At 31.8% G+C, this 26,262-nt stretch overlaps 1 protein-coding gene across 6 annotated transcripts in view; it reads left to right on the top strand.

The window, feature by feature from the left end:
* The window catches only part of LOC140669196 (glutamate receptor ionotropic, kainate 2), a 140,568-nt gene that overhangs the window by 68,084 nt on the left and 46,222 nt on the right, over positions 1-26,262 (top strand). For all 6 annotated transcript variants that reach the window (XM_072898798.1, XM_072898800.1, XM_072898797.1 and 3 more), the window contains 4 exons: positions 5,877-6,052; positions 6,610-6,663; positions 6,748-6,912; positions 26,027-26,179. In XM_072898798.1, the coding sequence (XP_072754899.1) occupies positions 5,877-6,052; positions 6,610-6,663; positions 6,748-6,912; positions 26,027-26,179 (548 nt within the window). The remainder of the gene's footprint in view (positions 1-5,876; positions 6,053-6,609; positions 6,664-6,747; positions 6,913-26,026; positions 26,180-26,262) is intronic.

The raw sequence follows: 26,262 nt of genomic DNA, 5'->3' as shown, positions 1-26,262 counted from the left end.
GGGAGAAATCGTTGCTCCCTGTCGTAATGAGAATTTTATGAGCGATCCTCTGCAAAACGTGTCCAGTCGGGTGTGTATGTTCTACACGATGGCTAAATCAAAACGAAGAGGGAGTTTGCTCGTTTCTATAGACACAGCGAAAGTCTTCGAGAACTTTTCAAATAACTTTACGATCGTTCGATATTTCTTTTTGCACGGATGACTGGTCAATCTTGACGCGACGAGCAAAGTTTCCGAGCGAACGGCGAACATTTTTGGGATCCTTGGGACGATTAATGAAAATTTCTCTATTAACATATATGTTCTAGAAATTTGCCTTTAATCATTAGTGAATAAGCAGATAACATTGTTATGCGTTGTTAATGCATAAAGTGAATACGTTGAATATTACAATGTTGTATTATGTGACAAGACGAGAAAAATGGTATAGTAAATAAAATTGATAGATTGAAAACATATAAAGACGAGACACGAGAGTGCGACTGAAATGGAATCACATTTAAAACCGCAACATAATTCTAAAAAAAATATGTTTATTAAATAAACAGATAAATTTTGAATATTTAAATGAATGTTTCGAATTTTTATTTATCTTTTTTGCAAAACTTTTAAACTTTGTATTATATATATATATATATATATTTATTTTTTTTAATATACATGTTAAAAATGCTTATATTGGCTTAAAGCTTTTTCCTCATATGCTTATATTTCAACTGATATTTTAAACTCCAAATTGCAATTGTAGCCAAGAAAAACAATAAATTACACGAAAATAAAATAAATGACTTTTTTCATATTTTTTTATTCTTACTTTGCATTTTTCAAAAGCAGTGCCGCTCTTGATCTGAAATTGATATGACATTTAAGGAATTAATATATTTTTTTTTATTATTATTATAGCAATTAAAATATTTGAATACTAGAGGAATTAAGAAAAAATATAATTCTCAGTATATTGCAGCATAACACATTAATTTTGACCATTATAAAATGCACTTGTTGAGAAAGTATATATCAATAGTATCAAAGTTTATTGTTATTCAGATGCCAATTGATTATTTTGATATCACCTTGCATTATTTCATGCATTGATGAGAATTTGTCATTGAACGTATAATTTTACAGCTTACAGAAGTTAATATACTTAATTTCTTATTTGTTTAATTCGAATACTTTTATTTTTAAAAAACAGAAAGAAAATTGAATAAATTTTTCTCGAATTTATAATAATATATTAAAAGTTATCTTGGCATTGATTGCGTATTTTGAGGATAGGATTTTTAATGTCAATTGCATAGTTTATTTCCAGGATATTGCTTTTATCAACGAATGAGTAGCGAAAAAAATTCTAGTTTCTATTTAAAGAGAAAGAGGAAAATGTTAAGAGATATTCTTCTTAAGAATGATATATAATATTGCAGTAAATTCCAAGGAAGAAATTTTGCAGCTTTTTATGGGAAATTTTACGAAAGCAATTGTTACATCTTTTTTTCTTCTGTCGGAATATAATTGTAACAGCGTAAGAAAAGTTGTATCTCTCTTACTTTCGTGGCATATTATTAAAAACGTTGACAAATATCTTTTGATAAATCATACAAAACTTGTTTAAACATATATTCTAAAGCTATTTTGTAATGCATACTTTTAAATCGAATCTTTCGATCGCAGTCGCTCGCTCGCGTCTCCAATATTCATTCGGCCGTGCTCTTGAAATGCACATGTTTAAGACAGCCAACGATCCAATTATTTCGATCGTCTGTCACCGCGACGATCCACTCGAGGCGAGGAGCGAAAAAGGAGGACGCAAGTAGAGTCGTTGACAGCTTCCTTTCGCGCACGCCGACTCAGCGCAATATTTCGCGCCATGTCGTTGAGAGAGAAGAGCATATCGACATTTCGAGCACGGATCGTAAGTGGTCGCCATTAGAGTGTGTATAAAAAAAAGATATAATAATAATCCCCGCTAGAAATAGATATGTACGTCCCTGCTCATCCACAGAGAAATTATTCTCGAATAAGCACCGCCGCTTTCAGTTTAGCTTGCAATTTTTCTCTCGTCCCGTATCTTCTAGAACTCTACAAGCAATGCAACTAATTATTTCGATAGGTCTTTAAAATTTTTATATATTTTAATTATAATTTAATTATAACTTTAATTATATAATTTTTAAATTATAATTAATTATTTGCATTGTTCCTTTTTTACATTTAATTAAGATTTTTATAACAACAATGATGCTTATGTAAGATAATTTAAATACATTTCGACATGTATGCTAACATAAAAATAATAATCCTACAGAGACTTTATATATACATGTATATATATATTTAAAATTGATTAGTATCGTATTTTGTTTTATATATGAAATAGATACTACAATCTTTTCATTTTATATATACAAAAAAAGTACAGATTATATATAAATAATTTAATAATAAATTTTTTTGATATTTATTAACGATATTTTTTAAAACGCTCTCTTTATATTACATTAAAAAAGATTTATATATTTTTTCAAATTTAGACATTCTGCGTATAATACTGAAATAATATAACATCTTTTTCAAAATTATTTTGTTCAAAAATATAATTTTTAAAACGAAATAAAAATAAAAATATGTATGAATGTGAAGAAAAAAACCTATTTAAGCACGTTTTATCATACACAGAGAAAATTTTACATTAAAAATAACTATGGTATGTAATAACTGTGGACCATTAAGAACATTCCAAGTTAAAATGCTATATAAAACTATAAAAATTGACGTAAGTAATGTAATTTTTACGTAAATTACGTCAATTTTTACAATTTCACACAGCATTTTAACTTGGAATGTCCTTAATGGTCCACAGTTACTATATACCATAGTAATTTTTAATATAAAATTTTCTCCGTGTATATAAAACCTAATTATTTTTCTGCATCCATCACATATACTTGTGACATTTTTCACGATTCATTTTTATTCAAACTTCAAAATTTCTTATATATGTTGAAATGACTCTTTCTCTCTCTCTCTCTCTCTCTATATATATATATATATATATATATATATATATATATATATATTTTTACGCCTTGCTTGTTATTAACAATTCTCATTACATTACTTTATTATAATATTCCAGCTATAAAATTTTGTGTATCATAAAATTGTATGTATGGCATTTATAAATTTTATTTCTATTATATATTGCGGAATACTGGTCATAATAAGAAATTGCAGTATTCCACATGTGACGTTTGCTCACAATCTAGAAACACAATCTTCCTCGGTATCTCTTAAATAACATACGTAAAGTCTAACAATGCCAATTCTCTGCGTAGTAATCTACGAATAGTGCGCAATATTCGCGTCGTGAGATCGTAAACGGCGAATCGCTCTTTCACTTTGATTGATGCTCACGGATTGTCCCAGTTGTAACGCCTTATGAAACGCAACTCGCGCGATAATGCATCGCGCTTTATGGCTTCTCGCTGTGTCAATTTTCATAAGAGGTGCCACTTGTGTGTCGCCTGTGAAATTGCAAAGCACAGTAGAACGCGCTTGAAATGCTATTTTAATTAAAACCACCGTTTCAAACGACTCCCATGAAAGTCCGTTCCCGCTGCACACGAAGTGTTAATAATTTGAACTGCAACGAGTTGCACCGCAAAACCGTGAGAAATGTTCTACTTATTATTCTCAACTCAAGCAGCAGCGACTATACTACAGTTTAACTACCTCTTTAAATATCTTTCGTTGCGAAATGTTTTCAAATAATTACAAAAAAAGAAAGACACAATTTTCCATCAACACGTTTATTAATTTCATCTAATCATTGATGTCTATCGATGTCGAAATATCGATAAATTGCTTAATGCTTGTACAGTAGTCAAATTTCGCTTACATTATTCATGCAAATAATTTCGTTAATAATTATCAAGGTATTATCACAAGGTATCACTTTCTTCTTGCATGTGATATCACAAAGAGATACTAGAGTCGGTTATCATAGTGATGATGTATTAAAGGAACATAGAGCTTAACTTCGAGCTATTGTACAGTATATTCGCAGTGTGCTATCCCAGGATAGTCGTCCGGTGTGTTGTCCCGTAGGATGCAAAATCTGCTTACATGAGAACATTGGTCTTACTCGAGTTACTGTCGACACGGCTTCAATTAAACTCGGTTTCTTGTTCGTCTCTGAATTAATTACTGTTAAACATTTGAATGAAACGCATGATGAAACACGTTTCTTTGTCAGAAGCTAGTCTAAACTGTTTTTAAAGAGCTTTTAATTATGATTACATTATGTCTTTATTTTCAAGTAATATTTATTAAAATGAGAAATAAAAAAATATTTAAATATTTAATTATTTTTATCTCTTACTTTGTTCTATTTTTGGACAAATAGTTAGAATAATTATATAATTGTATTTATGTTAAACAATAAATATAATTATATAAATGTAATTTTTGAAAAATTAATTAAAAACTTATTTGAAATTTTGTGGATTTTGTAGATTAAAAATAATATTTTAAATATATATATATATATATATTTTTTTTTTCTTCCTTGAGATTTTAAATAATTAAAATAATTATCATATAGACAGTGAGTATTTGATTACCATTTTCACAGATTCTATCGATTTGTTTTCCAATTTTTGTTTTCTATGAAATATGTATATATGAAATAAAAAAAATATAACACAATACATAACAAGTAAAAAAATATATAAAAACAATTAAATTTTGCATGTACAACCTATACTCGGACTAATTTATTTTTCTCTTTTATCATTTGTATGTATTTTAAATCTATTTTATTTGTATTTTGTTAAACTAATCTGTAAAAATAAATCTTTATATTTAGTTTACTTTTTAATTACTCTTTTTTACTACATATAACATTTGTATTAATGTTTAAAAGAACATGAAAATTGTATGTATAATATTTAAAATAAATAATTCAAAACTTGAAATATTTTTAAACATTTCTGATTTTTATTGAAATTATTATTTTAGTTTTAAAATAATTTTTCTTATTATATTCTTATATTTCAAATAAATATATCCACAATATCTGCATTTAAAATATTCTAGTATGTGATGTATGTAACTATATATTCTTTGCAGAATATCAATAATCGAATAAAATATTTTTCTTTACTAATTATGTAATAATTTATAATGAATTTATAATGAATTTAATGTTATTATGATTAAATGTAAAATTGATTATAATAGTAAGTTATGTATAATTTTATTTTTACATCTTGACAGAAAATTTTAAAAAATTATATAAAATAAACCAAAATTGCGTTTACAGAGTACGATTCATAATTACGATGGTTCATAAAACACGTGGTCCATAAAACATGTCTCTGCATATAAATACAAATCAATATATGCAAGCATATCGCAAACTCGAACATATCTCTCATTCAGCGAACTATTTGCATATGCAAAGTTTATTTTGACAGATGATTTAAACATCTGTCTTTCTGAAAGGACCGACAGGCTATCGGTATATAATATATCGCTATCAGTCTCCGTGCTGGAATTACGAAAGTCAAAGTTTGCAAAGGTATCCGCGCTTCCCCGGAAGACCCGCAAGTCGGATACTTTGATTATACTTAGACGCTCGAGAGAGTATTGATTTCGTCGGATAGTGCGATTCACGGGTTTCCGTGCTATTAGACGACCTACCTAATATGCAATTCGTATGGAGATCGTGTGAACGATTCTCTCGCGACAACATGTGATCGCGGACGATTCTAGTCTCTAGTCTATTTTAGAGACATTAATTCATACATACATATGTTGTATATTATTGATTTATTTATGCTTGATGATAAAAAGTTATTTAATTCGGTTTTCAGGATTGGTGAAACTGCGGCAGCTGGTGAGGTCACCGAGAATCCGTGATATCGAAATCAGTCTCAGGCAAGCGGATCCCAATTCGTACAGGCAGGTCCTCTCCGAGATGAAGAGCAAGGAATTTCAGAATCTCATTGTGGACACAAAGCCCGAGCACATGCATCATTTTCTACGAATGGTAAATTATTCCATTTATACTTATTATATATTCGAGATTATATATTCTATTTTAAGTTATTTTTAAGCTAATAAATGGTTTAATTAATTAACATCACTTATTTAATTAATTAGCATTATTTATTTCTATTTTTGTTATTAATTAGCATCAGTTATTTATATATTGGTCAAATAGATATTTCAATAGCAATTGAGATAAATGTAAAAAATTTAATTCCAGAATTAGTTTGAAAAAGTGTTAAAAATTAAATTATAAATTATGAAATTATGAAAAAAATAGAAGTGTAGATATTATTGCTTCAAGAATGAAATAATCTTGAGTTCGCATTTTTTATAAATTTTCTTAAAGTAAGAGACGTTATTTAAAAAACAAATACTTTATTATTTATGTATCGCGAATTGTGAACTTATCTGACTTAAAAAGTTGAAAGTTATTTCTACAATTTCTCTCGAAAGATCAAAACTTATACTAGAGAGAGAGAGAGAGAGAGAGCGCTCGTATTTTATATATTCTATTTCGTGGAAGTAGCTGACCATATCGCTTCGCATACATTGCAGATCCTGCAGCTGCAGATGAATGATTACAAGTACCACTACCTCTTCACGACTTTCGTAAGTACTCTAGGGATATTGAAACGCACAGTGAAAGATCCCACTCGGTTCGCGACTCGATTCACCCGCTCGACTTCTCCATAGGATATCGAAACCTTCGACCTCGAGGACTTCAAGTACAATTTTGTCAATATCACTGCCTTTCGTTTGGTCGACGCAGACGATCTCGGCGTACGTAGTATCCTGAGGGACATGGAGCGCTATCAGCCGGCGGGGAACACGATTCTCAATAAATCCAGAATCATTCAGGTAAGCTCTCTATATTTATAGATATGCGCGTGCTGCGAGATGTTACGTTGAAAGAAAAACAGAAGAAACACTTTCGATTCTCGATTTAAGAATCGAGAATCCAGACATAAATTTATTGCGCTTATATTTTGTGGTTTAACGCTTTTTTAACATCTTTACAACGATTGCGGAATTTTATCAGAAAATACATAACTTATATTTGATAAAAAAAGAAAGATTTCTTCTACCTTTTTTTCAAGAATTATATGTTTTATTTAATAATGAGAAAATTGCGATTACTTTTCGTATCAGATTCACAAAATGACGTATCGAGATATCACGCGCTTTCATTTCGCGATAACAGCTCATTGGCTATAATTTCTCGCGAGATGGCAGCCAATGATATCACACCTTTGAAAGATTGGCATGATCTCGATGAAAGATGTAACAATTTATTGTCGCGTTACGTATCTGTTACCGCATCCGTTATTTCGATACGTCAACGCTACCAAATGTTTTATGGGGCTATAAAATCCGTTAAAAGCTATTCGAAGTAACATACATGTTTACGCGTTGCGGATAAAATTACATTGTTATCAAAGCAACAGCATTCTTCTTTCTTGAAACAGTAATAAAATGCACAGCAAAGTATGAAACGCGAAAGAAAGATTCTTTTCCTTTTGTTATATGTAATAAGCTTGTAATGTAGCATTAATGTCGAAATAAACTGGCAAACGAGTGCAAAAAACAAGTGATAAAATAGTCGCTGTAGAATTGTTCCAATTTCATTATTATCTCTGATTTATCAATAAAAAGTGCACTCTATCGTAGAATCTCTCTTGCAGAGTATTCAGATATTGCGATATCGGAAAATGGAAATTCAGCGTTTGTCTTCGTACTTTTGTACAGATACACAATTTCTCTAGTCGATTCGATTATATTGAATTATGATGTATGAGTTTTTTTTTTCGTAATGCATATGAAAAGAGAAATCGCATTTGCATTTAAATTGTATAACATTTTATTCAATAGACGTTATTGCAAATGCCACTAATGGAATATATATACGTAATACGTTGAGATAACATGAGATATACATTTACATATTCGTTCAAATGACATTTTCTTCATCATTAAATTATACCGTTTTTATATAAAATTTACAAAATATTATTCGTTAAAAATAATTATCTGCATATAAGAAGTATCTAAAAAAAATAGAGATATAACTACTTATGTTTCTCTTGTAATGTCTAATTATTTACGAAAATTAATTAAGATGATTTTATCAGTATTATAGTCGATAATAATAATGTCGGAAGAGAAACTCGAAGAGAGACGCGAATCTTTCGACGAATCCGACGACATATGTATAATAGAATTACACAACAACATACACTATGCATGTAAAAATCCACAAACAACGCAATGCGTTCACGACGTGTGAAGCTTAACGTTTTTTTCCAATTTAGATGCAGATCAGAATGTCGTCGCGACAACGACTTTGTGAAACTCCACCGGTGCTGTCGTCGCGACGACGTTCCATAATCGCGTTTTGTATCACGCATATGCGTGCAGGCGTAAATACATTAAGCGGTGTGTCCATGAAGCACCAAACGTACGTGGGAAGAGATTTTATTCAGCTTCCACAATTCACCGAAATTTCACGAGCTTAGAATTTTATTTTTTAATTCTAATTATCTTTGCATTAATTAGTTGAATATTCCTATAAATCTTTTGGATTTTCAAATATATAAAGGTGTTGCATATATCTGAGTCGATATATCTGAGTTACTATATTCAACTCTAAGATGTTGTATATCTCTACTTTCTTGAGAGACTCTTGAATCTTCTATTTCTTAGGTCCCCCTATCTCATCGACCTCTTGAATATTCAAGTTTCGCGATCTAAGAGCTCTTCTTTTATTTTTGAAACTTGGTTTCTTTCGTTTAATACATAGATATTGCACGGATACAAATAGACACTATTATCTGACTACAATATTACTGACAATATTACTGAAAAACATGAAAAACCTGGAATTCTCAAAGATCTCTTGTATTTGGAAAAATTAGGTTTCATGGAATTTTATCAGGATTAAGGTAATTTTTTCGAAAAAATTATTTTTTTAATATATATAATTTTGCTCTCATATTATAAATAGCCAGCCGTGTGTATGAAACTGGCATCTCACTTCGTGAGATAATTTATTTGTCAGATAACTTATTACATAGCATTCGTGAAATTAATATTTTTTATCGCATATTACATTTCATGTAATTTTATTTGAGTATGAAACTGACGTTTCACTTCGTGGAAACTCATTAATTGTTCAGAGCTTTGACTTACTTTTAAATTTTAGTTTTAGAATTCTTGATATAAATTATATAAATAGTATCTGCTATTAAAACTCTGAGAAAAAATCAAGATAAGTTGAGACGTCAGATTCACGCTACGTCTTCGTTCTTCGACGATTTTTTTAGCATTCTTGCCAGATTTTAAGCGCTTGAGAGTTTTATAATAGTTTTACAAAAAGTTCTATGCGTAAAAATTATTAAAATATAAATTACACAAATTAAGATCGCCTAAGACTCTAAATGACGTTTCGATTTTATTTTGTTTAATAAGTATTCTAATCATTTTTACGCATACCTAGAACTCTGTTCAGAAAGTAATAATAGAACGACAGAAAAAGGCGAAATCTTGTCTTAAAAAGGAGAGGACAATTGAAATATGACCAACTAGCGTTTCATCTCATTGTCAGTACTTATACGTTTGGTGTTTCGGCCCCAATCTAGTTTGTTTAATATGTATTCTAATATTTTTTACCTATAGAACCTTTCTAGAAATTAAAAGTAATTACAGACTGACACGAAAGCTCTTTAAAGTAGATAGAACTATCTAAATACGACCAGTGTATTAACTCACAATCAATATTTATACGTTTAGCATTTCGGGCGATCCCACATAATTTGTTTAATAAATATTCTAATAATTTTGATGTATAGAACTCTCTCTTTCTCTCTGAAAATTAAAAGTGATTGCAGAATAACACGAAATCTCATTAATCGATAGAACTATCGATAGAAATTTAATAGTGTTTAATTTGGCAATTTAATTTTTTTAATTAAAATTTTAATAATTTTTACGCATAGAACTTTTTGTAAAACTCGTAAAACTTCCAAGCGCTTAAAATCTACCAAGAAATGCTTAAAAAATTGTCGGCAGACAAAGTAAGACACAGCATAAACTTGGCGTCTCAGTTTTTCTCGGACAATTTTTTTGCTTTATGGCTAAAACTATTTGTTTAATTTATGAAGAACTATTAAAAAGAAAGCCAGAACTCTCAACAATTAGTGAGTTTTTATGGAGTGAGACACCAACACACATTAATCAGTCAGCTAAATAAAACACGTTTAAAAAAAAAAAAATATATATATATATTTATTTATATATATAATATAATATTTAATATAAAGTATATTTAAAGCATATTTTTTTTAAATATTTAATAATAAAAAATGAAAATTTTATATATGTATAATATATATTTTATGTATAAGTGAAAAATGCTTATTTTATGGAAGCTATTCAATTTTTTTAGTACATTTACAAAGATAACATTTGAATCTTTTTTTTGTATGAATAAAAAACATTAGAAAATGCATGTAATAAAAAAAAACTTATCTTAGAGAAAATTATATTAAAAATCTTGAAAATACCTTTAATTGGAATTTTGAACAAAAATACTTGGATATTTTCAGGAAATTTTTTTACAAGATTTGAGTCAACATTCTGTATGTCTTACAAAAAAGTTTGTCTAGAATGTCAAAAGCAAACAATTATATTCTAGCGTAACATAATGTGTTTCATGAAATACGGAATTAAGTTCATGTGATTATAATACACATAGATCTCTTTATTTGCTCTATCCGTGCCGTGGTTGCTTGAATGCAAATAATCCTTTCTCCCTGCATTGAAACCAGAATAAATAAATCGATTTTCCAAGCGCGTGATCTCGCGCTGGATTTCCACAAACATGTGGACGATTCGCATCACGAAACTGCACGAACATATTCGTCTCTCTACAAACGTTGAATTCTCTTCGATTTGCAAGCAAAATATGCGATGTTTACGATAAGTGAAAGAGATGTTTCGCGCGCGCAATACATGAGAAACGTTTGCACAAAAGTCTCGTCTCAAAATCGCCGCTAATAATTCAAATTGAGCGATATTATTCCGGGAATATTCGCGTTATACCTCAGGCGCTTTTTATGGTTATTATTATTTTTCGCACCCTCCAATCTCGTTCGCCCAGAGGACCAACATTTCAGGGACTGGTGAAGGGTTATTTGCATGTATAACAAAACCGAGGGGATTCAGTCGAGTTGGAGAGAAAAGCGTGATCCTTTGTCCGAACGATCATCCAGGAGGGTAAAGTTATATTTTTTCTTGGAAATGCATATTTACCGTTTTCGGAAAAATATGCATTTCTAAAGAAATTTTGCTAGCTCAATTCGTGATGAAAGGACGAAGAAAAATGATGTTTTATTCAGTGAGCATTTCGTGCCGTTTAAAGTCATACTTTAACATCCCGTTTAAATCTGAAATATTTTAGACCTATCAATTTTTTGTCCTTCTAAATGTATTTTAACTTAAAAAGACAATATATAATTTATTCTTTTTCAATTTATAACTCATGATAAACTTAATTTGCACTATTTATTGTTAGTTTAGTCAGTACTCTCGTAAAGGAAAAAGAAGAGAATATAAATTAGACAGATTTGAAAGAATAAATCCCTCAATGCTTCGTACTTCGGATAATCAAAATATTCTCTTCCATCCGTCACATCTATGGTCGAGAGAGCGAATTGTAAATAAACAATCTGAATTTCCAGATGTGATACTGAGATTAAAAAACTTGGTCGCATTTACAATTCATGAGAAAATATCCAGATTCAGGTGCACGAGAAAAAAAGTTCTCTAATTACTTTCGCTACGAGCGTTAAACTTCCCGCAATAGCATAATGCGGAGGCGTAATATTCGAATGTGTGTAATGTATGTATACTCGTTGTTAGAAAAGGGCTGCGAGATTTAATTAACTACTTAAATGCATTCTCGTTTTAATCCGGATAAACAATAATTATATATTTTGTTATTGCATAGATAAAAAGATTTCTACCGAAAAAATTAACTTGAATGCCACTTTTTTGGTGATTCTGGTATGCTCACATTTAAGATTATTGTCTTCTTGTGAAGTTTTCTGCGTTTATTGCTTTGCTGGAATTTCGAACATTAGGCAGCGCGGTTACGAGCAATTTAAAGACACTCTAATTGCTCGCAAAAATGTTATAAACGTAATGATATCGGCGGATATGAACGAAACAACTCGAGCTAACGTCTCTACAGTTGTCCGGGAATATTGCCAGAAGCAAAGAAAAGAAAGATTTAAGATGAAAAAGTTGAAAGAAGAGCCAAAATTCGGAATATATAGGAGAAAACATACATTATATATATATATATATATATATATATATACAATATATTTTACAACAATACAAAATACAATTATGTAATGATCGTGCATGTAAAATTGCAGCGGAAAGATTAAATTCGTATTCTTTGCGATTTTGTAATTTATTAAAAAATTAAAGATATTAGAAGAAGCAGTCAGAATCTCAGCCGTTATTACTATTTTACAATATATTTCGTTAGCAAAATGGGTGCAGATACTTTCCTATGACTTTCTTTCGCTTTTAAAAGTGATTATCTTTGTACGGTGTCTCCACATGGGCGATAAATTCAAATTCTTCAAGCTCTGCCTAATTTAATCTTGTGTATAAAAATTCAATTATTACGCGCATATATTTTATTCATTTTCACTCACGCACAACATATTCTGGCTTTATAAAAAACTATTCTCAAATCTTAAGAAATCAATGATTTAAAACACTGCAACAATTAGAAGCCTGGATTAGATCCTGAGCGGGCAATCGACCGATGAATCGCGATCGAGTTTAAAATCTTATCGACCGGTGGCGGCGCCCAGATAATAGAGGTCTTCGCTCGAGTGAATTGTCAAACGCCCCTATATTGTCAAGGACAACCTGTACGCATCGTTGAGTCGCAGGTTACGTGGTAAAATTACCTACAGCGGCTTTGTTTCGACACCACTCGAGGCGGATGCACCGTCGCTTACCCTCTTCCACCCCCGTCAACCGCCGCGTCCTCACGTCACCTTCCTTTTCCGTACCGCTAAACGACCGAGTTAACCCCGGCAAAGCCACACAAAAAGCTCGGTCACAATCAACGCTTGGTGGTGGCGGAGCGAAAGAAGGAGAAAAAAGAAGAAGAGGACGCAGTTTAGGCTCTCTCGCAGACCAGAGAGAGAAAAAGACGTAAGCAATTCCAACTGGCAAACAGCCGCCGGGATAAGTAGAAGGCATACCTGGTTAGCCTTTTCCTGACCCTTCTCGCCACCAGATTCACCGCGAGTAGCTTCGACAAGGAAAATATAAATGTGGGTGGTAGTTACTAGAAGAAAAGCTATATATATATGTATATATATATATAGAAGATGTGAGTAGACCGAGAGAAAGATAGAAGAAAGAGAGAAAAAAAGCAGACTGTTATGTAATAGGAAAAAGTGAGAACGCGGATAAGAAGAAGCTTGTTACATCAACGTGGAAACCTCAGATGCATACTGATTGCGCTTACCGGCAGCAGAGCGTTCTCCTCCCAGCCTATTTCTTTTCCCTACTTGTTTCCGCTCTCAAGCGGAAGAGAGAGAGAGAGAGAGAAGGGAAGCAACACCCGCGCCGAGGCGAGATGGACTTTTTCAGTCTTCTCTTCTGTGTATGTGGAAAACGCGAGACGAGGCGAGGCGAATGCACGCGAGAACCGCTGATGCACAGCGTAATGAGAAGGATCTACGTCAAACCGTGATGAAGAAAACCGTCGACGTTGGTTGGATAACAGCGTGCCTAATTGCGCGATTCCGTAAACTCCAACGACTTTGGATAAAAAAGATTGTATGTTTTAGGAAACGTTAATGTAACGCCGCTCTGCTTGAATTTTATCAAAGTTGTTCACTCTTTAACAACTTCTGGGAGATTCTAGGATATTCCTAATTTAACTTTTTTGTAGGGTTCTTTAATAAATTGCCAATAATTATTTATTATATATCTTGAATAAAATTGCTTGTTCCTTTAATATAATAAATGAATTTTATATTTCAATGAATTTAGAAACTGCATAACTTTTAACTTGTTATCAAAGAATATATTTTAATTTAAACATTTATTATATAATCCATTTAATAGTAAATTAAGTAAATATAATATGATCTGACTACATACATTTCAAAATCTGATAATTAATTAAATCTTTCTACATTATCAATTGTTACGCTTAAAGTACAAAGATTTGTGAAGAGAGAATTAATTACAATGAATAAAAAATTTTTCCTTCTGGAGGAAACGGAAAGCTGTACATTTGTAAGCTGTCCAGAACGTGTATTTAATCATGTGGCTCCATTAATTATGAATTTTCACTTAATGCGCGAATTAATGAGAAAGGGAAGGAACAGCCGTAGCGTCAAGATTTCTGTCTCATATTTCTCCTAACTCTTCTCCAATCCGCTTAGCCAATGAATCACTGAATTCTCTGCACCGCGGTGGATAACCTTTGCTGTTGGCACCATAAATCATGCTATCTCGCGCACTCGAAAGGTTTTATTATTTTATTTGCCAGCCGGAGTGTGTAGTCACACCGGGAAGGTAAATTCCGTGACGACTGTGGTGGTTGGGCAAAAATATGGCTGGCACGACATTGGCCTGGAATCTTTTCGCGAAAAATCTGCACCGACTGACCAAAGAACTGACGTACGTTTCGCTAACTGTGAATGTTTATTTTATATGCGTGATATATGTAACTCGCATAATTTTTTTCAACTTATTAATATTGAAAGTTATATAATTAGGTTGAGATAATATAATTAGATTTTTCATTAAAATATGGAAAAATTTTGAAAATTATAAGAAAGCCTATTTGGATTTTTTTCAAAAAATTCTTTTATTGCTGCAATAACGTGTATGAGACTACTACCATCGCGGATAAATTGAGTTGCATTCCAACAATCGTAAATCATATCCATTGCTTGCTAAACTGTCAATAGCAGGCCGATTGCAAACAACCAATTTACAGCGACGACCGCTGCAAACGGCTTAACGAATTATTACGAATCATTGGGAACATTGCTGGGCGCGGTCAATGTTGGAATTTTCTCCACATAAAATACAGGTGTTCATTAATGCGCATTACCTGTTCAACTAATTCTTCGCGCTCGACTGGTTGTAATTTGCAGTTTCATAATGCTTTAATAGGTTAACGACAATCGGACTTTAGTTTGCCGAATATTTTAGCGGAATATTTTATCGTCGTAGACGCAAAATATATTCTACAGCAAAATCGAAATAAAAGAATCGCATTGAGGCATAAATGAAAAAAATTAAACATGCTTAATTAAACAAAATTAAATGAAAATAATTTATTTTCAAATGTAATTTTATTTTAAAATATAATAAAAATACCTCTCCTGTGAAAAAACACATTAAATGTATAATATTAAATGTATTAAAAACTACTGGATAAGAAGATGAAAGAAAAAATAGCATATAATGTTAAATTTTTCATACGTGCAAAAAAACAATTTATGGATCGCATGACATAATACGTTACATTTGCAGACAGCAAAGTAAACGTTGCCGGCGCTTCCTATTGGACGCAAATATAATATTACACGTATTGTGAACATTTTTCCATTTAAAAAGCTATGTACCAAAAACCAAAATGCAAAAATGTTTGATTTATGTTGTGCTTTCCGCGTTTTTACGAATTAATAATATATGATATAAAATAGAAAAAATATTTTTGTTCAAAATTGAAATTATTATAACATTTATAAACTTTTAAAATATACATGTGAAAGAGGAATTCAAATTGTCAAAAAAAGATTTTCTTCCGATGTTTTTTTGTAATCTTTCATTATATAGAAAAAGGAAACTAAAGAATTTAGAAACGTTAAAATTCAACAGTCTCAAAATTTAAGAATGCTAAAATCTATTGAGATATAAAGGCAAATATTGAAGATATTTTATTTAAATATTGTAGTATAATTTTATATAAATAAAATATTATTTAATTTTTTTTATATTCTGTAAAGATAATAATATAAATGCAAATATTTATTTACAATATGATAATTAAAACCATTGATTTTGTGTATGACATAAAAAATTTTTAAACAGATGCCAGAATCAAAAATATCATTCTTATTTGAAGTAATATTTGAAATTTTCAAAGTTGCATTAGTCATTAAAATTATATTGTGTTTCTTGTATTATTCAAATTTTACGTATAACTTCAAAAATAATTTACAATTATAAATTTAAAAAAAATGTAAATTATAAAGAATACTGTTTAAATATTTTACTACTTATAATAGAAGAAGTAATTACTTTAATTAATTATTTAATGTCGTTAATAAAAAATATCATTTTTGTGTTTTTAATTTGTAAAATAGTTATATTTTAAATGGGATTTTAATTAACATATTTATAAATTAATAATTTTCATAAATTAACAATCCATAATTTAATAGAAGAATAAGTTTATGTAAATATTTTTATATTTTCTATTTTAGATATTATTTTATTTCTCGTATCTTTATAATCGCTGAAATCATTACAGGAAGATTGCATGAATGATGTGAAATTATATTAGAATATTTTAATAGAATATTACAATCTTAGAGGTTTAAATATTGACAGGACTTTTAATACTATAATAACTTCTGCATAATTTTATACACGATGATGAGTATGGTACATAACAGATTGCAATAATTTATTCATATTAAATCCTAATCGAGATACGTTAGAGCTTTAAAAAAAGAGTGTGAACATTCTTTTGAAACAAATTGATTTTGTGTTCGGTAGTAAGTAGGATAAAAACCATAACCGTTTTTCTTTTCGTTATCCGACGAGAACGCCGCTTGTAAGCGAAAGATTGGTTAAGCCAGTGAGTTCATAAAGAAACTTCTATTTGTCAAACGCAACATTTTTGCCAGCGGAATGGAAGATACACGTCCATAGGATCTCGCGACATAAAGCAAGATTTGTTTCAGAATTCCTCGGTCCGTGCGAGTAGTATTTATTTCAATTACGTCAAGCTAAAGGGAGAGATATCGATCTTTATAATAACGAGAATATTTCGGGCTTCCGTAAATTACACTTACTTACTATTCGAAGGCGAAATTTACGATGAGTGAAAATACGTGTAGCGTGAGAAAAACATGTATATATATATATATTATATCGAAAAACCCATTCAGCGCGCATTTTGCGCTTATGAATTGTCGTTAACCGACTTAGATGACAGATTGTCCTTTATGTTTTAATGAAGACACACGGTAGACTGATCTTTAAAACATTGCCATTAATCATAGTAGCGCGACGGGCAGAAATATTTCACTTCCGCCAAGTTAATTGTCATCCGCAAGCTATTCAGATCCCTCAACTGCAACGTTCCCGACTTAACTAGCGGGAAAGGTGAAGACCTCGCGTTAGACAGCAAGTAGTTCGAACGAGGTATTTCCATTTCGCTTTAAATGCTAATGAACGGGCTGAATCGGACCAAAGTCGTCGAGCTTCGTCGTTGTCGGTCGCAAAGTTAAATTCGCGGGTTTCAAGAAACGAGACCGGACAAATGATAGATCTTTTCAAATTAATTTCGTGGTGCGATTATCCGGACGGGAGTAACGGATTAAGGAAAGCGTGGCAGTTTCGGCTTCTCTGCCGAATGCGATGGGTGATGCCAGAACTTGCGAAAGCCACGGGTGTCGGACGACTGACCGCTCGATATATCCGGACCGGGTAAGGCTTAAACCTAGCGTAGCCGGACGCTTAACCGACGGACGCGAGATTGTATATCAGTTTCTTCATTATTCACGCGAGATTGCCAATTTCCAAGATGTCAAGATGCTCGGACCGATGAAGCAATCCGTGCACTCTTATGTGATCGTTTGTATCGATCCAACAACAGTATTTTGAACGTAACTGTACATTATATTTATAAGATAATTCCAGGATAGATAAATCAAAGTTTGAATTTTTGGAAAATAAGATGGATTGATAAGGTTGCATTTAATCCTACATTTAATAAGGTATATGTCTCACAAATATTAAATATGAAAATAAAAGTGTGTAAAATTTTATACTTTTATCATTTTTTTAATAGGAACATATACATATATATATTGCTTTGTAATATATAATAAACTCGGTTTTAAAATAGTTAATATTTTTAAATAAATATATTATAGATTATAGGACAAATTGTACGCAAAATGTACAATTTTATTTAAACGATTTATATTGCAATGTTTATGTAGAGATTTTATATTGATTAATACTTTATTTACGTGACGCAATCATTTCTAACTGTGCAAATTATTTAACGATTTTGAAAGCAATTTTCCTTATAAAACCATGTTACAAAATACTTTGAATACAATTTGATCATGATATAATTGGGGTGAGAGAACATAATTAATTCAAAAATAAAGATAATGTTAGTATACTTATCTCTTAGTCGCCAAAGTTTAAGCGACATGTATCGCAGGAATATAATTTCGAAAACAGCTTAATCGAAACTTTAAGTAGTATTACGAGAGATGTTCGTGCATAATATACTGCGATTAGATTATTTGAGCGCGATAAAGCGCGAGAATATTACAAGTCTTGTTATGTATCAGTTACGCTTGTGTAAATAGTATCTTGCCAAGTAATGCCGACAAATTATTTTGCTAGACATTAAATATATATATACATACGTAAAAAATGTACAGCTTTAAATTGCCTCAATGCGCATTCGAATTAAACGCAATTAGGCAAAGCCACGGTACCATTTCTGTCCGTTGCGTTAGGTTGAACTCAGTCTAATTAAAAGCACGCTCCAATTAGCCTCTGGATAACTAGAGTGTATTCACGGTGCAACAACTATCGCAACTTCCATCCAACTAAGAGATTTCTGATAATACGCGTGAGCTCGTCCACCTCGTTTTCGTCTCTCAACGTGGCGTAATAAGAACGTAAATGCTCTGATAGGAAACACAGTGAACTGTGTTTTATTTTAATTAAATTAGAGAGCTTCCAACATATAAATCAATGCCAGATCAAATCAGTGATAGAGTTGTCATCATGATATAAAGTAGTAGAAAGATCGTCTTATGATTACTTATTACTAATCCACTATAATACGTATGTAACTGATTTTCTTCAAAGCAATATAATAGTTCGTAATAGAACATTTATTAAAATTACTATAAAAAAATCTATTTTGAAACCTATTATTTATACTATCAAATAATTTTATTACTGTAATAATAATAATAATAATAATAATGAAGTAAGAAAAAATTTACTTTGAAAACTATTATCTATTACAATTAATATTATTTGATATAATTGTAAAATATAATAATTACAAAAGTTTGTTTTTATTCAAATTTCTAAAATTGGAATTATGAAATAGGTAATCTATTTTTAATGCGCAGTAAAATATTGTTATAGAGAAATTTTATTGAACTCACTCACATTTCTTTATAAATTAAAATTAAAAATTTGATATTAAGACAGAAATTTTATATCCGCTTTGCCGATTAAAACCGCGTTTAACGTACCGCGTGCACCATGAATAAAATTCTAGCATGGCTAAAATTTGATCATATGGTAATCGCGATAATCCGCTCAGTTTCGCTCAAAGAGAGTGAAATTAAATACGCAATAACGGGACGGAAAATCGTGCTCGATTCAGTTTCTCCTCTCTTCGTGAACGAAACGTGGGACTGTCCGATCTCATGAGACTCGACGATAAAATGTTTTGATATCGGCAGATCAGCCCGCGATCGATACGATCGAGGCGCACGTTTCGTGCACCCTCGGTTGTCCCGATCACTGAAACAGGATTAAAAAAAAAGGGAGTGACAACCGTGTCGTCTATCGCCGACCATTAATTTCTCCTCGTTCCATCCCGAATTCATTCGACGGACGCATTGGAGCTCGTGCAATTTTTCCGCGACGCGACCACGCACGCACCTGCAGCGCAATTGCATTCCACTACTGTGCGAGTTCGCATTTTGAGCAATATGCGAGTTATAGCTGGCGTTGCAGCTAGCTATACCGTTTTGCGAAGCTAGCTCCATTAATACAGATAACGGATATCGATATAAGAGAGCAAACAGATGAATATATAATACTCGAATAATTCTATTCTTTTATAAAAGCATTTTTTATAAAGTCGACTATTGAAAAGTTAATCTTGTTTTTTTTTTCTCTACGTTTGTTTTTGCTTTTCTACAATGCTGATTGGATTCTCTTATCGTGTTTACTTCGTGAGCACAGCTATTATCGTTGAAGCAATATATTTTAACAATTCGAAAAGAATAGTATGGGTGATTTTAATGTGCAAGTGAATTTAACACTTAGATTTCGACCCCATTTTTTTTTTTTTAATGCTGTATATTTAAAAAAATAAGTTTAGACTTTGCGCTATCTAGCAGAAATATACTTAAGTGACGCGCCTACAAGAGTCTGTAGACGTTTCTACTAGTAATATTAACATTCTTTATATTAAGCCGTTAAGTAAAATCATATATATTATGTATAATGTGAAATTATATTAATATCAAAGTAATATCAAAATAGAGGTCCATTCTCTTTTGTCAAACATGAAAGATTCACGATGATAGAACTGACTATTTCCGTTTTTATTGTGACTTGTATCGAACGCTGATTTTTCCAATTTTTGTTCCAATACTGTAGGTTTCGCCGATGAACCAAACCAATCACGTGTCGTCGATTAAAGTTCGTCATTTCCGGTCCTACGTGCAATTCTGTTATTCCCGTCAAATCGATAGCGATTCAAAATATCCGTACGTACTCTCGTATCACATACCAGTTATTATTCCGTTCGCGCGTCATTGCACTTCCGGATCGTGTTGTCCGATCGACGACGAGTGCAACGATTGGGAAAATGTACGTGTAATATAAATTGGCGTAGACATGCGGCAGCAACTGTATGATTTTGTTATCGTTTGCATTTTATATGATCACCACGACACAGCGGAATACAAATTCAATAACAAGATATTTCACTCGCTCCGATTAAATGGCATGACGCATAAAAGCGCAGTGTCTCGCGAGAATAAAAATCTTAAAAAAAAAAAAAAAGTTACCTGTTTTCGAAAATAAAACTCATTTCTGTAAAGAAAAAATACATTTGCGCAAAATTTATTTTCATAAATATTTGCGCAAAACGCAAATGTATTTTTTTCATACAGATGTTTTAGGTTCAAAAACAGTAAGTTTTTAATCAAAATTTATTTTCGTAAATATTACGCAAAACGCAAATGTATTTTTTTCCATACTGATAAGCGTTTTATTTTCATAAATATTTTCGCAAATAATTCGTCATTACTTACGCTGCTGTGCAAAATTATTATTAGCGCAGTCAGCCTTATTTTGGCTTCGCAAATAAACACGTTTTATTCAATTTTTCGCGTATCGTCGCCTCAGCGCCAGCCATCGACAAATGAGTGCGGCGGTTGGAAAAATTTGAAAATTCATCCACTCGTGTATAACGATTATTTTATTGACGGGTTTATTATTCGCGTCAACTCGATCTGCGGGCTGTTTTTTGCGCGCGACAGCAACACGTGCTCTACAACTAAACTTTATGTATTATTTCGATACGCAAAAATCTGTGTTCAAATGCCAAATTGTATACGAAAGAAAAAAAGAGATACAATTTTATTACACATATTTTTTAATCGTTATTGTAGAAATATTTGTGATACGAGACATACGATAATAAATTGAATTGCGTAGAGCAATGGCCGTTAATTGATTGATGCGTATGATTTCAGTTGTCGATTCGCATTCGCATTAATCTGCCAAAATTGGTATCACCCATTGTGATATAGCACATATTATCGATATCTTCAGTGATAGGAACATTTCGACATTTTGACGCACACTGTCTTCCTCGGTGACATTAATTTCCAAAAGTCAGACATACAATAATAATAATTGATGTTAGCTACGTCTATAAAATACATATTTTTCGGATTTAAAACTATTAAAACTTCAACTGGATTTGGTATGACAGGTTAATTTTTTTCTTCACTATTTGTATAATTCCAACTTTTCTCGAATAATTATATTGAGAATGAAGAAGTTAAAATTTTATAAAATACAACACTAAAATATGACATAAATATTTAGCTCCGATAAATTATTCAAGCGCAATTTATTTGCAAAATGCAAAATTTAATATATTGGGAATAGTTTATATTAATTAATACCGATAATACCGATAATTATACAGACAAGTGAAATATTTTATCGTTATCTATAGTTAACTATTCACCGTAATTTCTCAACGATTTTATTAGCTAAAATTACGAAAATAAAAGGTAAAACTGAATACGCTTATTGATCTCAATGACTTTAAAATATGTGAGAGAAAGTTATCAAATGTCTCTCAATAAATATTAATTAATAATATAACTTTAGTCTCACAATAAACATCGCTCACCTCTAGTCTGGAAAGTACAAGCATCAGAAAATGAAACTTCTCATGTCCTGGTGCTTTGCATACGAAACGAAGTGTAAAAATGTACAATTCCGCAGAAAATATCTGAGAACATTTTCCTTCTGTATCAAACGATATGAGATAAACGTCATTTTGAAAAGTCGTTGCGTGAAAAGTCGAAAACGTAAACGAAACTGTATCTTTTTAGACTTTGTTTCGTGTGTGAAATACTGGACAGTGCGGGGTACTTTGGATACAAACCGACCTCGCTTTACGTAGAAAATGGAAACATTACACGTATTTAGATTTTATTTCACGTCCGAAGCACCGGACTATGACTAACTTTCCTTGTTTATAACTTTATAATAAACAATTAGCGACTACAATTTTTTAAACATTGTTCAGACTTTAATCACATATTTTAATGTTGAAATCCGTGAGACTGTAATATTTAATAGTTTTAACAAATGAGATATCAGTATCGGAATCTAATATTATGTTCTTCCGGAATGATGAGAAAAATATTTTGAATAGAATATTTTGAAATAGAAAATTAATTTGATAGGAAGAAGCTCGAGGTTATAGAGCTCGGAAGCTATCTTAGACAGATTTCAAGTTCGTCGAGACGAGATTCTCGCCTACAAATAGTTTGCCGGAGTTTTATTATTTGCCTCAGGCAGGGATAAGACAGACAGGATGTGTTCGCATCTCCCATCGTCCGCCCATCCGAATCACACTCGCTTCATCCTTCATGTCACGCTCGTGCATTCGCGTGTGTCTTGCCGCATATAAATTACGTTAACGCCAGTTTATCAACTTTCGCAAACTTTCCAGCGAATCCTCATTTCGGATTATTACTGCCCCGCACACATCACCGGGGGGTTTTAACATAATTGTGAAACCGTAGCGTGGTTGTTTCGATAATTCATAAATTAATATTGAACGAAATTTCATGCGCAACTTTTAACAACTCGTGAGAAATTATTCTAAATTTTCTCATTTAATTATTGAGATCATTAATAGAGAGAATCATATGTACAATTATATATATATATATATATATATATATATATATATATATGTATAGCAATGTAAGAACATTTAGAATATAATATGTGGCATTTCGAAAAAAAATGAGTCATCAAAATTCTTAAACTTTGAAAATAGTTAAAAAAATCCCGAGATTTCGAAAATTGTTTCTAAATAATTCCTATTCTTATATCCTCTAATGAAATCGAGTAATATTCTGAAGAAGTCGCTGTGTGCACAACTAAATCTAATCTTGACATTATGTAAATAAAATTGCGAGCTTTCAGTTTCCCATCAAGTTAAGAATCCTAACTCTCTAGAGATACCATGCGAGAAAGCTTTATCATGTATAGATAGAAGAGCTTTTCTTTACATCCAAAGTCACATTATGGAAGTATGATTACCCGTGATCGTAATGTGTCGCATTTGTCCCATTTTTTGTGCTGAAAAAAAAAAACGTTACTATATGCAAATTAATAAGCATATTTCTCTTAGAGATTATTTGCACTGTGGCAAATGTATTATCAACGTTTATCTTGAGAAGCACTCGGCGACCGACAGAATAGAGGATATCGAGAGAGAGAAAACGAACGAGAAAAACAGAGATAGTGTTATTAAAACCGCAAAAAAGTTAATTAATCGCGTTAATGAAATTCGCGGGTTGTCAACGAAACGCAATATTGAATCAGCAGAAAGGTGCGGGGACACGTTGCATATTTTAGCCTCAGAGTAAACATTAAAGCTCCACAAACTCGTAGCAGAGAGCGCGAGAGAGTAGCAGCGAAGGGGAACACGCAAGACTAAACGCGGACTCCGCTCGTTTCCTGGATGCTTCCGCGTGTTTGTCCGCCTCAAATACGTGCTTTCCAACAGACGCGACGTGAAGAAGACGTCGAGGGGATAGAAAGGAAGGAAATGAAGACGGCCGTGCAGGTCGGAACGGTCGGGTCCTCCTGCTTCGTTTCGCGACTCTGATATACGAGCGAAATCAATTCGTGACGTGACCGTCTCTCGTGTCTCGATTGCACATTCCGGGGAAAAAAACAGTCACTAAAAATATACTTTGGAAAATAATCCGTTGTCCGCGTATAATAATTTTGTTACGCTCTTTTTTCGTTTGTTTACGATCAATACCGTTAGTGCTTCTTTAAGAATTTATTGCAAATCGATGATCGATAATCGTGTCACTTCTATCTATTGTATATAAATAATTTTTTTACGAATTGACAATTCAAAAGAGCGAATGTTTTAATTAGGTTGATTGATCGAGATTAATTTACTCATTTGTTCATTTTAAGCGAATATTCAATGACGTTATTTGCATAATATAAAATAAAATACGACTGTTTATTATTATACATCAATTTAATATCTACCAAAGATTAATATCAATATTTACACAAATTTTCGGATTTATAGACATAAAATATTTGTTTGATATATTATAAAACCATACAAAATTTTCATATATATAATAACGAAAAATATATGAACATAGGAATTATCATGTCCTTTTCTTATTTTTTTTACGTCGAATATTATTTACAAAAAGATTTATACGAAAGAATACGCGAAGAGGAATTAAAATTAATAAATGTGTATAGAGTGGCAAAGTAGTTTGTTAGAATATTTTAGTATTTTGCTAACCTTACGTACACAATTAAATTTAAAATGTGATAAGAAAATCACGAGTGTCAGCGAGCTCTCGACGGGACGCGATAAATAACGTGTGAACGGAATTATTTCACGCAACGTCACTATCAAATCTGTCGTAGTCTCTTCTCGCGCTGAATATTACATTTTCCGCCGACGTTTCCGTCGAGAACGCGACGACGAGATGAGTGGATTAGAACCGGCGCGGCAACTTCGACGCGGTAACGTACCATGAATTTCATAATTTACAGAAATAAACGCACATGCACACATACACACACACACACACATGCGCGCGCGCGCGCGCGACTAACGGAGTTACAATTAATAACCGGAACATTTCGTTACCATCCTCTCTCTATTTTAATAATATGTAATTCGCGCCTCCATTCACTTCTTCTCGAAAATTGTCCCACATCCTCGCATTTCGCCGCTCGTTTCTCTCTATACACCGGGTTCATTCAAATCTCTACCAATTTACGGTAATCAATAGCTCTGTTTTAATGATCGTAATTTTGCACATTCCCGTTAAATACGCCTGATTGAGTTAATTGCTTTTAGAATAATTTTCTTCCATTCATTGATTTTATACGGTGATTATATATCTTTCTAGTGCGATTTTAGTCGCACCTTAGGATGGTAATCACCAATCATTTAAAGCAGAGCAATCTTATTTAATCTTAATTAATAAATCCTCATTTGTCATCAAGTTGATATTACTAAGAATATTCTGATATTTCTAAAGTGACAGGCGTTTCATGTTATTCGATGAGCACTGAATAATCATATCTTTTGCAGGCCGAACCAGCGTTAATGTACGACAGTGTACAGGTGTTCGCGGTGGGATTACGTACCCTCGAGCAATCCCATGCTCTAAGGCCCGCCAATATTTCCTGCGAGCTCGAGCACCCCTGGGACGGGGGATTGTCTCTCATCAACTACATTAACTCGGTAAGTCTTTTTTTTCTTTTCGCATTTCTTTACACACAACGAAAAGAGAGAATAAATACCCAATGAAAAAATAAAATAATGTC

Source organism: Anoplolepis gracilipes, chromosome 9 (genome assembly GCF_047496725.1).
Source record: "Anoplolepis gracilipes chromosome 9, ASM4749672v1, whole genome shotgun sequence".
In the NCBI taxonomy this organism is placed as follows: Eukaryota; Metazoa; Arthropoda; class Insecta; order Hymenoptera; family Formicidae; genus Anoplolepis; species Anoplolepis gracilipes.
Note: the sequence above shows the minus strand (reverse complement) of the source record. Positions and strands in the feature narration are given on the sequence as shown.